The sequence below is a fragment of the Rhinatrema bivittatum genome, chromosome 19 (assembly GCF_901001135.1).
Source record: "Rhinatrema bivittatum chromosome 19, aRhiBiv1.1, whole genome shotgun sequence".
Lineage (NCBI taxonomy): Eukaryota > Metazoa > Chordata > Amphibia > Gymnophiona > Rhinatrematidae > Rhinatrema > Rhinatrema bivittatum.
In genome coordinates, this window is record NC_042633.1 from 33,498,375 (window position 1) to 33,513,470 (window position 15,096).

At 51.9% G+C, this 15,096-nt stretch overlaps 1 protein-coding gene across 1 annotated transcript in view; it reads left to right on the plus strand.

The window, feature by feature from the left end:
- Nucleotides 1–1,860: 1,860 nt before the first annotated feature.
- Nucleotides 1,861–15,096, plus strand: part of RASAL3 (RAS protein activator like 3) — a 30,753-nt gene continuing 17,517 nt past the window's right edge. The window contains exons 1-6 of the mRNA XM_029585366.1: nt 1,861–2,494; nt 8,355–8,473; nt 10,500–10,581; nt 13,585–13,676; nt 14,220–14,302; nt 14,860–14,989. Coding sequence (XP_029441226.1) covers nt 2,038–2,494; nt 8,355–8,473; nt 10,500–10,581; nt 13,585–13,676; nt 14,220–14,302; nt 14,860–14,989 — 963 coding nt within the window. The 5' untranslated portion in view covers nt 1,861–2,037. The remainder of the gene's footprint in view (nt 2,495–8,354; nt 8,474–10,499; nt 10,582–13,584; nt 13,677–14,219; nt 14,303–14,859; nt 14,990–15,096) is intronic.

A 15,096-nucleotide genomic window follows, 5' to 3' on the forward strand; every position in this document is an offset into this window, starting at 1 on the left:
AGCTTCCCCCGGGCCCTCTGCTCATTTTCTCTTCCGTATTTATGCTCGCATACTGCCTTGTCTCTCGGAAACGGGGGACGCAAAGTGGTTTACACCAAAAAATAAAACATCAGGGTCTCTATCGCAGACCTACAATATCCCTACTCCCACTGGGGGAGTGATCATCCACGTCAGGCAACTAGACAATAACATTCTCTCCCAACCAATACAATAAAAACACCATCCCATCAACATAAAATGTACCATATAACAACAACAACAACAAATCATAAATATATAACAATAAATAACTGCAGTATAACTTCACATCCAGATCTGAAGGGGCAGAGAGCTGTTGTGAAAAGTACCCAGTGCCTGTGCTTCCAGACATATGGATCGGGGGGTTCTCTCCGTGGACGGGTTTGGCCGACAACTGAATGGTGAAGCCGCAGGATCCAACTTTTCAAAATAGGTTGTGGGCGTTGAGCAGAACACAAACTGGGCACGATGAAGGAGTTTGCTGAATACTGAGGTTGCTCGAGCATCCGCTGCCCACGTCCCCTCTCGCAGAGCCGGCACCTATGGGTGAGGCTCTTACCTGTGCTCCAGCTCTCTCCGTCTATGAGGAGCAGGTTCCCTCTGTCGGATCAGAAACATCGGATCGGAAACGTTGCCTTTGTGCCATGTTTTCCAGTTTTGTTTTCTCTCCTCCCCCCCCCCCCCCGACGATGCCTTTCCAGCATTTACTGGCAGAAACCTTTGATTCTCCTGAACTGTCGGAGAAAACAAAAATATCCCGGTCAGAGATGTGTAAACCGGGAACACTATACATGGGAGTGAGGGGGGAGAATGAGAGGAGGGAAGGAGAGGACGGTCAGAGGAGGGAAGGAGAGGAGGGAGAGTGAGAGAAGGGGAGGAGAGATGGGTGAGAAAGGAGAGGGAGGGAGAGGAGGGAAGGAGGGGGAAGAAAAGGCAGATGAGTGAGAATTGAAGGAGAGGGGAGAGTGGGAGAAGGAGGGAGAATGAGAGGAGTGGGGAGTGAAAAAAGGGAAGGGGAGAGAGAAGGGAAGAAGAGTGAGAGCAGAGGGTGATAGAGAAGGGAAGAAGGAGAGGAGGGGTGAGAGTAGGGGAAGGGAAGGAGAGGAGGGGCAGTTAGATAAGAGAAGGAGATGGAGAGAGTAGAAGAGGGGGAGTGAGAAGAGGAAGGTTGAAAGTGGGGAAGGAGAGGGGGAGATAGTGGGAGAAAGAAAGGGAAGGGGAGGAGAGCAGAGGAGGGGGAGTGAGAGGAGGGGGGGATAGAGAAAAGATGAGGTGGAGAGACAGGAAGAAGGGGGAAAGAGGGGAGGGGTGAAAGAGATGAAAAGGAGGGAGAGGGAGCAGGCCTGAGGAGTCCCTCTTGCACCTGCAGATGGCTTCCGAGCTGAAAGCAGAACGCAAGGGCCGCCCCCTCCGTCGGAGAGAAGAGGAACACAGGCAGGCAGGCAGACAGACAGACAGACGGCCACGTGCCCCAGATGCCCGCAGCTCTGCCCCGAGATGATGTTGCCCTGCTTGCGTGCCCTCCCGCCCCCTCGTCCATACCTCGCTGCTCTCAGCACCACCACCCCCCCTCCCCCTTGCAGGTTTTTAACTATAAAGGGCATCCTCTCAGGGTCACGCCGCTCTTCTGAGGGCTCGCTCCTGCACGCTTATCACCCAGCGCCAAGGCTGCGCGCCCACCTCCTCTCCAGCCACCCCAGCCCACCGTCGCGTGCCATCTCCCTCACTGCTGCATACCCAGGCCTTCGCCACGTTTTTCTGCATGGTTTGCACCAAAAGGTTCTGGTTTGGGCACCAAACGAAAAACAAAACCACCACGACGTTGCCTGTACAGGGCTCAGGAAGTCAAACTACCTCCCCTACTTCCTTTTAAGAAAAAAAAAACCCTCAAAAAAAAAACCTTACAGACAGAGCGAAAGCAAGATCCGCATCCCCTGCTCGTAAGGGGCTGCAAGAAGGGGCATAAACCCAGAGCCCTGGCCGCTCAGAAAACGGACGGCACTGAGACTGCACCAGGGAATGCAAGAGGATAAGCAGGAGGAGGCCCCGGGCACGGCCCAGCCCCGGACAAAGTCTCTTCTGAGGTCCTACCGGTGGCATTCGAGTGCCAGAGCCCAGCAGAAGGGAACCGGGAAGGGTCCGCCTGCCCCGGCACAGGGCAGCAGCGGCAAATGGGGCAAGCTTCAGAGCTGGAAGCGGGCGCACAGCCACCCGGAGACGGCGGCGGGGGACGGCGGCGCCGCGGAGGGCCCCGGCACGGAGCCGGAGCCGCCGGAGCCCGGGGCGGCTGCCAAGAGGTCCCTGTTCCAGAGGGCGTTCTCGGCCCCGGAGAAGGGGCACAGGGAGGCTGGCAGGAGCCACGAGACCGGCGGCGACAGCAAGATAAAGTTTAGGAAATACTTTCAGTCCGTGTCTCACAGGCTGGCCAAGAGGAGCACGAGCAGACGGGCGCAGGAGCCAGCAGCCAGCGAGAAAGGTAAGAAACCTCGCTAATGGCACCCGCTGTGTCTCAGTTAGCACTCGGAGCGGGTCCCTGGCTTGCAAAGGCAGGGACCCGCTAGTTCAGCAGAAGACCAGTTCTTAGCCGAGGAGGTGGGTGGGGGGGGGGGATGAGCAGCCGTGCTGATATCTCACTGCGAACCTGAAGCCTGAAACTGGGGCAGCGTCTAAGGAAACGCTTAGCATGCACCTCGCACATCGGCGGAAGGCCCAGCTGTTTGCATGCTCCGTGCGTCTGGGCTGTCTCAAAGCCAGGACACCATCCGTAGCCAGGGCTGGCATGAATTAATCGCCGCACAAGGGCCGAGTCTGCCATCCCTCGCACGAGAAGCACGGCACCGGCATGCTTGCTGTTGGCTAATGATTGGGAAGCCGTCAGGCACAGGCGCTCTCCTTACTGCTTCCCACCCGGCTCTCGTCAGGGAGCCATCGTGCGCAGCCCCTCTCCTCGCTCTTTTCCGTTTAGCTCTCGTCAAAAGGGGGAACCGGATTCAGACGACTGCCTACGCTGCTCCCTGACTTTTACAATCTGTGAGGTTACCGATATGCAGACATTAGGGAAAAAGCACTGGACTGCTTCTAAGGCCAAGTCCGTGAGCAAAGCACTGGGTTCAAGCAGCACTGTCTGAGTTGTCAAATCGGCTGCTCCCCCTGTAAAAATGTTGCTAGCAGTAATTTTGTTATGGGTTTTACAGTCACTTGTTTTTGATTGTAAATATTACCACCCTTAACATAAGGTTTGAGAGCAACCTGCACAGACCAACACTTACTACATAAGAAACTTGCTGGGCAGACTGGAGGGACCATTTAGTCTTTTTCTGCCATCGTTACTATGTTACTGTGGCCCTGTCCCCTGTATTCTTCATGGGTGTTTTACAGCAGTGCAGAAAAGGCCGCAGCTCCCAAAGGCGTTCCTCCTCTAGCCACTAGGTGTCACTGCAACAGCAGTGATAATACACTCCCCCCCCATCCAGGGTCTGGGAGTGCTATGTCTGCGGCCGCGCCCCCCCCCCCCCCCCCCCATCACCCTGAGCTGCAGACATCTGAGGGGCTGGGCCAGAAAACGGGGCTCTGAGGGCGGGAGGCTTACTGCCCCCTCCCTCCCCCCCTTGCTGAGAGCTCAGCTTAGGTATTCAGAAAGCCATCCTCGGCGTAGGAAGGACCGTGCAGTCTGGAGCCTGTTGAAATTAAAGCTCCCTGCCCTGGAGAGCTTACCATCTAAACCAAGGATGAAAGATTGCAGGAAGCACTGGGCGGCGGACGCAGGCCCTGTGCCGAGAGGACACGCGACTTGCCGGCGACCGCAGGGGTGGCCTGCGGGGGAGACAGGCGCCAGGCGTGTGGGATTCTACGGAATTATTACACTTTTTTTGTTTTGTTTTTTCCAGCCCAGGGGTTACCCTTTCCCGGCCTTCCTCTTTCTAGTACTGAAAAAAACCTGCTGTGTCATAGATTCTTGCAAGTGATAGAGCCTCAGGCCGTGCAAAACAAGATCTGGGTGTGCTGGGTCAGGGAGAAGCGACATGCACTTATTCTGAAATGCCCTTCCCGTGTCCAGTTCCTCACCCTGACCCCCTCATCCCCCGCCTCCACACTTGCTATTGGCAGGGGTACCCAAGCCGAGCAGCAGCAACTCACAACCTGCAGCCGTTGGTCCTGATCCGTTCAGCGGTACTGCCTCCCCCCTGGCCCTAGCATGGTGTTAGGAGGAGTCTCCCCTCTGAGCTGGTAATGACCCAGTGTCCCCAGCTCAGTAACACTGGAATGACAGCAGGAAAAGACCAAATGGCCCATCCAGTCTGCCCAGCAAGTTTCTTATGGTAATAATTGCCGTGCTGTGCTGCTTACCCCCATGCCTTACGCTAAGGCTGGTGATACTTACGATCAGAACCAAGCAACAGTAAAAACCCTTGACAAAATTACTGCTAGCGACGTTTTTTCAGGGTGAGCGGCCTTCCTGATCACTGAAGACAACGCCGCTTGAACGTGCTTGTGCTTTTGGACTCGGCCACAGAAGCCGTCCTGCCCTTTTCCCCTAATGCCTGCGTATCAGCACCCCGGACCACAGAAGTCAGGCTCTAAGTGCCGGCCGACGTTCGAATCCAATTCTCCTTCCGTACCGGCCCCCCCATTCCCCACGCCGCCGAAGCGGAGAGCGATGTTGCAGCTGCACCAACAGAATCAAAGCTACTTGGCTGAGGATGGTAATCCCCGTGCCCTCTGCTAAGGGTAGTAACTGTCACTCCGTGCAGGTTACCCCCTATGCATCCTTTTCCTCATGTCCATCCTCTAGCCTTTAGGGATCTGCAGTGTTTATCCCATGCCCCTTTTTAATTTGTTTACTGTTTCGGTCCTCACCACCTCTTCCGGAAGGGCCTTCCAAGTATCCACCACCCTCTCCGTGAAGAAATATTTCCAGGTATTGGTTCTGAGTCGTCCCCTCTGGAGTTTCATTTCGTGACCTTTCAGGTATCCGAAGCTCTGTATCATATCCCCCCCCCCCCCCCCACCTCCTCTCTTCCTGGCTATGCGTATTCAGATCCTTCAGCCTCTCCTCATAGATCTTCTGTTACACACCCCACACCACTTTCGTTGACCTTCTCTGAACCGCCTCCATGCTAGGGGGGGTCTCTCTCTCCCATCTCAGCCACTACTGCAGAGGTAGGACTTTGCTCCTGACAGGATGTGAATACTCATCCGTTTCTGCAGAAGTGTGAGATTTCCTGGGGGTGCGAGACTCGGCTCTTTCATGGGGGACTTGTTTTGCTTGCATGGAGAATCAGTGTCTGCGATTGCAGGATGTGGTTTGCTGTCTCTGTAGGTTTTAAACTGTCATCATTACCTTCATCCTACTTATATAGAAACAGGATGGCAGAAAAAAAGGCCATATGGCCCATCTAGTCTGCCCATCTGTCTAATTTATCTAGACTTACCATTCCCAGCACTCCCGCAGAGATCCCCTGCATTCTTGAATTCAGATACTGTTTTCGACTCCACCACCTCCACTGGGAGGCGTTCCAGGCATTCACTACCCTTTATGTAAAGAAATATTTCCTAAGATTACTCCTGCGTCTACCCCTTCACCCTCACCCAATGACCCCCCTCGTTCTAGAGCCTCCTTTCCATTGAAAAAGGCTCAGCTCCTCTGCATGGAAACCTTTGAGATATCTGAATGTCTCTATCATATCTCTCCTAGCTCGCCTTTCCTCTACGGTGTACCTATTTAGATCTATCCCCATGTGCTTTAGGATGAAGACCACTGACCATGTTAGCAGCCTCCCTCTGGAGCGACTCCATCCTGTTTCTATCCTTCTGAAGGTGGGGTCTCCAGAACTGTACTCAGTATTCCCAGTGAGGTCTCACCAGGGGCAGCATCACCTCCCTTTTTCTGCTGACCCTTCCTCTCCCTATACAGCCAAGCATCTTGCTGGCTTTTACCATCGCTTTATCCACCTGTTTAACCAGATCCCGCTCTTCCTTGTGATTAATAGAATTTCACTTCCAATGCTGTTCCTCTTCTTTGTATTTTTGCATCCTAAATGCATTACACAGCATTTTTTAGCATTAAATGTTAGCTGCTAGACGCTAGACCATTTCTCGAGCTTCAGTAGATCCCTCCTCATGTTTTCCACACCTTCTTGGCTGTCTACACTGTTGCAGATTTTGGTAGAGTCAGCAAAAAGACAAATCACTCACAAAAATATTGAAAAGAACTGGTCCCAGGACTGATCCCTGAGGCACACTGCTAGAGCCAGGTAGGAGGTAATACAATAATCACTTTTGAGCTTGCACTTCAGCTGTCGCTGTTGGGGCTGGTTGGTCTGCTCCCCACCTTCGGTGTCGCTGCCAGGAGCTCCTCATAGGGATGTTGGGCAGGCAGGTGAAAGGCAGGCTTGCCTACCTGGTGCCGGGGACCTCCCCTCCTCCTTCATGCTGAACGGGGGTATGGCGCATGTGGCCTGATTCCCTGCTGCTCCCGGTGTCGGCGCTCGAGCCAGCTGTCGCTGTTGGGGCTGGTTGGTCTGCTCCCCACCTTCGGTGTCGCTGCCAGGAGCTCCTCATCGGAATGTTGGGCAGGCAAGTGGAAGGCGGGTTCGTCTACCTGGCGCCGGGGACCTCCTCTCCTCCTCCTTTCTGAACAGGGGTATGGCACGTGCGGCTCAACTTCCTACTATCCCCAGTAATGGAAGAACTAGTAATATTATTTCCGGATCAAATGGCAATTGTATCCCTGTTGCCTCCCGAATCCATGATAGAACTTCCTTCCAAAATACCAAGATCAAGGGGCAAGTCCACCACATAGAAAAAAGGATCCCACTTCCCCACAGTTCCTCTGGCAGTGTCTGAGTCACTCAAATTCATTCTATGCAACCGTGCCGGATTTCAGTACCAACGATAAAAAGTTTTGTAGCCATCCAGAGTTCCCTTGACTGACTCTTCAAACTGTGTGCTCCCATTCCTCCTCATCAAACTCCCTCCCTAAATCTTTGATCTTTTAACCCCTTGCTGGACCACAAGCCAAAGAAATTGTCAGTCACTGTCTCCTGGAAGGACAGTTGGTATACATATGTTTTTAGATTAATCACTTCTTACATGCTTCTATTTGGTAAGTGTTGGTTAAAGTAGAATGCAGTCGTATTTTTTGGGAAATCCACAAAGATAAAACCGGAGATATATCCATATGCTCTGCCTCCATTGTATGCAAATATGTCTCATGTATATTCATGGTGGATCTCCTGAAAATCACATTTGCCAGGCGGTCTTAGAAGACTGTATTGAGAATCGGAGCTTTTAGGCATTGATTAAGTTTTTGTTACGTACATTATGCTTGGCGTACAGAGCCCGGGTATTTCACTGAACTGTTTGCCCATTTGAATGAGAATAATTCTCTGGTTCTCAGAGTGTAGGTGTGTCCCTGAGCAGGGGGGAGAAGATTATCTTCTAGGGCCTTGGGGGTTTATATGGGCTCGAACCAAACAGTCTCCACACATGAACTGGTCTTCCAACAAAAACGTTTATTGCCACAAACCTTCTTCCACTATAACCATCTAGCAAGCAGTATGTTTACTTGGCTATTAATCAGTTTCTTGTGTTTTGCACATGGACAAGCCATGCAGACAGGATCCCCTTGACTTCTTCAATGTAAGGGTCTCCTAATAGGCAGGTTTTGGGAGATCATCTGTGTCTTAGGACACACCTTGGTATCCCAACCCCAATGGCTCAGCTGTGCTCCTACGAGGGATGATCTCTTCTTGTTTCTTGTACCTGGTTGGCGCTGACTTCTCTACTCACTATCTAGTGGGGAATCTAAGGGGGTCCCCACAAATAATTTCCATCACAAAGCAGGGAAATTCATTTCTAGGCTTCTTATGACATAAAAGAGTCAATAGATAAGGTGATTCAATGGATTAACCTAACTCGTTTGTGATGGGCTGTCAAGAGCTATGCCTGGGTCTTTACCCCTCACAGTCACAGAAAGGTGTCAATATTTTATCTCTGCACCTGCATGGAAGGGAGCGGGGGGTGGGGGGAATGGGACGTGAGGTTAAATGAAGGTGGTCAAGCACAATGACTGCCTGAGGAGAGCTGGATGTGAAGGAGTAATGAAAGAGGCAACTCATGAAGTTTCCCCAATGAAAGCCGGTTGAGAAGGGGTAAAGAAAGAGACTATGCATGACAGCTCCCTGTGGGGAGCCAGTTGGGAAGTAATAAGGTGAGGGGGGTTGAATACAATAACTCCTTGAGGAGAGTCAGATGGGAAAGAGTGGGGAGGGTGGCTTTGCAGGCGTTTATAAAGAGGAAGGTCACCGTTTATGGAGATACATGTGTTTTTACAGACATGGCCCCTCTCGTGCCGCGGATGCCCCTGACTCCATCACCAGAGGTGCCCGTCTGGGACGTGTCAAACTTCACTTTAATGGATGGGCAACTGATGCTGGTGACACACGATGATGAGGTATTTATTTAATTATTCACATTTGTTAATCACTTTCCAGATAAAATATCGCCCAAAGCAATGTACAAAAATCCAAAAACATAAAATTATACAGCATCATTGATTGCAATAAAAAAGCATAAAACAATATTCCCAACATAGTCCTGTGACAACCCTTTTCTTGTACAAGCCAAGTTATGCCTATTGCCATATCCAGAACAGATGTTAATTATTTATAAACAATATGTTCTTATGGCAAATGTTAATTATTTGCGTGCATAAACATTAATGCGTGCAAATCTAAGCATATCAGTCAGATCCCAGGGCAGGCTCTGAACACGCCATGACCCCTTTATTCTGCGTACGCTGCCTCATTTACTTCCAATGCATGCCCGGTCCCCCCTGTTCACTGATAGCCCTTGCTTCCCATGTGGCCCTTGTTATCCATGTGACCCGTGTCCCCTGTGTCAGAACTTTCTTTCCATGTGACCCCTGTCCCCTCCCTCCGCTCATTTTCCCATGTGGCCCCTGTCCCCTATGTCAGTCCTTGCTTCCCACATGGCACCTGCTTCTGTGTCACAACTTGCTTCCTATGTGACCCCCGTCCCTTCTGTCAGCACTTGCTTCCCACGTGGCCTCTGTCCCCTGTGTCAGTGCTTGCTTCCCACGTGTCCCCTGTCCCATCTCAGCACTTCCTTCCCACGTGGCCCCGTCTCCTGTGTCAATCTGTTTGAATAAAAACTATCAAATTTTTAGAGAACTTAAAGCGTGGCCTTTTAATCTTGCCTATAGTTCTTAGGAAGACTGACTCATTCACAGAGATTTCCTGTATTATGATGGACTTTCATGGTTTTTATTTTTGATCTTAGATGAGCTGGGCTTGATTAACTAGTTCTAACTGGTGATAATTTTATACTGAATTTGCTTTTCCTTTACTTTTATTGTAGATTTGTTCTTATATTTTGTATTTATAAATGGGATATGTAATACATTTTTTTGTTGCAACTCACCTCTTGGACAGAAGTGGAAAGGCATAGGCATAGGCCTCTGTATCGCTCCATGATGAGACCGCACCTTGAATACTGTGTACAATTCTGGTCGCCGCATCTCAAAAAAGATATAATTGCGATGGAGAAGGTACAGAGAAGGGCAACCAAAATGATAAAGGGGATGGAACAGCTCCCCTATGAGGAAAGACTAAAGAGGTTAGGACTTTTCAGCTTGGAGAAGAGACGGCTGAGGGGGGATATGATAGAGGTGTTTAAAATCATGAGAGGTCTAGAACGGGTAGATGTGAATCGGTTATTTACTCTTTCGGATAGTAGAAGGACTAGGGGGCACTCCATGAAGTTAGCATGGGGCACATTTAAAACTAATCGGAGAAAGTTCTTTTTCATTCAACGCACAATAAAGCTCTGGAATTTGTTGCCAGAGGATGTGGTTAGTGCAGTTAGTGTAGCTGTGTTTAAAAAAGGATTGGATAAGTTCTTGGAGGAGAAGTCCATTACCTGCTATTAAGGTCACTTAGAGAATAGCCACTGCCATTAGCAATGGTTACATGGAATAGACTTAGTTTTTGGGTACTTGCCAGGTTCTTGTGGCCTGGATTGGCCACTGTTGGAAAGAGGATGCTGGGCTTGATGGACCCTTGGTCTGACCCAGTATGGCAGGTTCTTATTCCCTGTATCAGCACTTACTTCCCACGTGGCCCCTGTTTCCCATATCAACACTTTTCCCACCTGGACCCTTTCCCCTTGTATCAGTGCTTGTTACCGACGTGGCCCCTGCCTTCCTATCAGCGCTTGCTTTCCACGAGGCCCCCTCTCCCATGTATCAGTGCTGGTTACCCATGTGGCTCCTGCCCTCTGTGTCAACGCTTGCTTTCCACGTGGCCCCTTTATCAGTGCTTGCTTCGCACGTGGCCCCCTTCTCCCATGTATCAGCACTAGTTACCCATGTTTCCATGTGGCCCCTGTCCTATCAGCGCTTGCTTTCCCCGTGGCCCATCTCCTGTCATTTACTATGCTACTACATTGTCTCCTTCCAGCAGTCCTTCAGAACCCGAAACAGAACCGGCAGCTGTATATCGGACAGCATCCCGCAGCCTTTCTGTAACAGAGTGGACCCAGGTGAGCAACCCACTGCCTCCTACATGTTTCCACCAGCCTGACCCCGCTCAGTCTGGCACCACTCGGGATATCCTCTCCTTATAGCCCTTTCCCTGCACCGTAGACAAAAGAAATGTTACAGGAAGATTTTTTTTTTAAGACAGAAAAGCTCCTCTATTATCGGAATTGGTCACTAAGCGCCATCCTCCGAGATTTGTTTGTTCGCTGGATGGATTGGGGCGGAGGAGGAAATCAGTCCACAGGCTATTGCTGTGAACTGAACTGCGAGTGCCTTGCATGAAAGGAGTCAAAATCCCACGTCTGGAAATAAAAGCATGACCAATACTAAAACTCAATCAAGAGGCTGTTTCTAATTTTCATAGCAGTGCATGTCTCCCCCCCCTTACTCCCCACAAAAAAATTGTAAGATGCGGCAGGAAAGATGTTGGCTAGAAGCAGGGGTCTGGATGGACCTGGCCTCTGCCCCTGTGCCAAACACACATCAAGGCTTCAGTTCTTTAGTAATTACAAGATGCCTCGGGATGGAGAATGGCCCCTTGGCCGCGAGATCATGGCGAGAGCTGCCTGTGGCAGGGTTATCGGATGGCCGTGTGTCATCGGGGACAAGGCGAGGCATTGCTGGCTTTCGTTCCCATTCGTGTTGGGGGGGGGGGCAACTGAGATTTTCCACAGAGAAGCAGAATGGTAGCAGCAATGGGGACCCAAAACTGGGGCTGGCTTTGCCAGTCCATCGTGACAAGGGGGCTTCTCGGTGACCCCCTGTGGGGGGAGGGTTTGTGGAGCCTCCAAACCGCTGGAAGAAACAAGTAACACCAGCTACAGTCCTTTGTCCCCTGGGCAGAACTCACCGGAGCTTTACTCCATCCTTGCACGGTTCCCCCTGAAGCTCTTACTTCTGTCTCCTCTATGGCCCACTTCTGGGTGAACGGGTGCCTTATCTAGATAACTTTTACCAAGAGAAGCGTTCTGCTGAATATCCAGGGGTAAAGTCGCCCGGTAACTTTAGGTAATCTCCTGCGCCCGGCTGAGTTTTTGCTGGAATCTTTCTCTAGATATGTCTATATATCCCCAGTACCTGAGTGTAATCTGCTTTGAAGTGCCAAAAAGCAGAATATAAAATACCATCTCCTAAGTGCACGAGTAGGAACTATTCTTCCTCTAGGCTCGGCTTCTCTCTCAAAGTCTCCATGCAGTGTAGAAACTCCCACAAGACCCTTTGGGCTGGCCATTTCCACGTGGAGACACCCCACTCTCGGCCTCCGGCTCTAGAGAAACCGCTAGATTCTGTCCCAGCTCAGGAACCACAACCCATCATCTAGTCCTCTGGCCCGGCCCCTAATCTCCTGGTGTGGGTCACTGAACTAGGCCCCTCCAGTGACGGGAGATGGGTAGAAATCAGGAATAACGTAAGGAAGCATTTCTGCACAGGAACATGGGATGGGGATGGGGGACCATGCTGTAAATTGAGAAGGTGTGGCCCAAGCACGGAGGATCCTTAGTAGTGGGGAAGTGAAGGTAAAGCCAGAGATGCAGGAGAGCCTGTGATATTGCCGTTGGCAGAAAGAGCAGATGGACCAGCCGGGCCTGTAGGTCTGTATCCACCGTCGTCTTTTCTGTTTCAATGGACGCTATACCAAGGAGAAGTGTCGGAAGCGTTTGCAGATGGCGGCAAAGTGAATCGGGATGCGAGAAGCGGGGGGGGGGAGGTAACGATGATCCTGGAGGTGCGTCTTCCACTTAGAGATTTGACAAAATCCACTTGTGAGCTGCACTGTGACAGAGAGGTGAGGAACAGGAAGCACAGACAGGGGTAGTGTGAGTGCAGGCGGCTCTCCCCCCCCCCCCGCCTGTGCTATTTCCTATGGTTTGCAAGATCAGCGACTCGACGCAGGGCAGCGTCCCATCCTCCGAGGCTGGCCCCACCGGTAGCCTGCCCTGGAGGGGCAAGAGTCAAACTTGGGGGGGTAACAGAGCAGTGAGGGGTAGCGGTGATGGGGACTGAAGCTTTGTATGGTGAGAGGGGCTCGGCCAGGCCAAACAGACTCATCGTGTGTAATGGGTACATTTTGCTCCCGTTCTGGTTTTGCGTCACTATGTTTCATGCCAGCGTGGAGATATACTGATGCTGAGGTTACGGGACAAGTAGACCGCTGAGACGCTATTTGGTGCTCAGGCTGTGGCTACATACTCCCCCCCCCCCCCCCCCAGTCCTCGGGGGCAACAGCTAGCCAGTCAGGTTTGCAGGATCTCCACCGTGAATATGCATGAGAACTGTGATTTGTGTGCACGGCTTCCACTCTATGCAAATCTGTGTCATGCATATTCATTGCGGCTGTCCTGAGAACCTGGCTGGCTAGGTGCATCCCGAGGACTGGATTGAGAACAGCTGCTCCAGAGAACCTGTTCCTTCTCACGCACGTTAAAATAACAGCCTGGGAACACCACAAGGAGCTTGCAAAGTAAGGCTAGCTGCGGCAGTTAAGACCGAAAGAAGGTCGCCAGCCCACAAAGGAAGGGGGCCAGGCTGAATTGACCAGAAGTGGATTCAGTGATTTGTGTGTTCGGGGGCTTCAGCTGGGTAGCCGGAGAGAGTTCAGTGTCGTCAACGGGCACAATTTGATAAACAGGACAAATGTGTATCCTGTGTAAAACCCGCATTACTTTGTCAGACAGAGGGGTTCTTAATAACGTTTCCTACCAGAAGAGCGTGTGTGTGTGTGTTCGGCCTGTGCTGCACCTGTCCTGTGGCAGGACGGTGATCTTCCCTCGCACTGCAGTCGGCTGTGCTGTACCTCACCCGTGGCAACGCTCTGTGTCGTGCGTGTGTGTGTCGTGAGTGAGCGAGTGTGAAGTTCGTGCAAGAACAGGCTTTCCCACCAGCCGGCGCCCTTCAATGAGGGGGTGGGGGGGGGGGGGGGTGCGTGCCAGACAGAAGGATCTCCCCGATTGGCCGAGAGGAGCAGCGGCCCGGCGTCAATGCGCGTGTCTGCTTCCTCTCCGCAGATCCCGCCTCGGATCCAAGGAGCCAGACCCTGGCGCGTGGCCCCGGCAGGCACGACGAGCTGGATTCCACATCTCAGTTTAACAACGTGAAGGTAACAAAGCGTGCACAGGTTTTCTCTGCAGTGCCTCAATGGTAACACTCCCATTCAACTTTTATGGGGCCCAGAGGTTTCCTCCTCCTCCTTTACGTCCCCAGCCTGGAACTGGCTTCTCTAGGGTTACGATGTCATGAGCCCTTCATCGGCAACTGCTTGGGGTAGTTCCCCTATTTTATTTATTTATTTATTTTTGCATCCCCGCCCCCAGTCTGGCCACTGCAGTGATGGGGTCCTTGGCCGGGATAAGAGGAGCTCACTGGAAACCACGTCTAGATCACTGATCTGCAAAATAACTGGTATGGTTACGCTGTCCCTGCCCCATAGGGCTTACAACATGAGCTTCAGCACAGGACACACGGTGAGCAGTAGCTTAAGGTGGCGGCAGGGAATTTATAACCGGGGTCATCGCTCCTCCTCCCCTGCTGCTTCCGAGAAGGTCCAGGCTGCTGGGGAAAGCTGGGGAGGGTGGGGGGCATGCAATGGCTTCTGGCCCCCGGTTCTGCCACCTGCTGACAGCAACGTTGTTACCTCTTTCAGGGCTTAATCCGGAGACGCATCAAGAAAATCACAAGCCCTTCCAGGACGGAGGCCACGGCCGTCACTTCCCCGAACAACCACAGGTAAAAAAAAAAGAAAAGAAAAAAGTGCTCCTTGTATACAAAACCCGTCTCCTGCGTAATCAGAATAGAAACCGGGAACCTGGGCTGAGGTTGCAGGCAGCCTAGGCCTCTTTATTTATTTTCTAATTTTGTGGGTGGGGGCCACCAGCTGGATTCAGGCTGATCCAGTCCTGGTTTTACTCCCATTGTATGCATGGAATTGTAGTTCAGAGTTTCCCCATTGACTTGACTAAGAACTTCGGAAACTACAACTCCCAGCATGCAAAGGGGCAGTCGGGGGGGGGGGGGGGAGGAGGTGACAGTCTTATCCAGAGCAGTGGTTCATCCACCGGTCCTTGGGGACCACTCAATCCAGTTGCGCTTTCGACCTGCCCACGGTGAACGCAAGTAACATTTGCGCAAAGACGAATGTCACGGCACCATCGGAGCCAGCATTTTCAAAATGACGGGGGGGAGTGTGCTGAATTCAACACGAATTAGCTCGTGCATGGCATTAATGTCGCGCCTCTCTGCAATGCTAACGAAATGGTGTGGGGCGGCTTCCTACCCCCCTCCAGGGTCCAGAGCTCGCACAGCTCGCACGAGTCTCTGGTGACGGTGGTGGAGCTGCTGGACCTCGGCGCTGAGAAGGACGTCACCATCCGACCCCTGCACAGCAGCATTCTGGGGGAGAAATACAGCTTCGAGGTAACTGGCTCGTCGGGGGGGGGGGAGGCGCACGGGGAGAAGGATCACGCTGTTTTCACCCGCCGGAGCAGAATGGGTGTGATCGTCTGCCTTCCTTGAGTAAACTG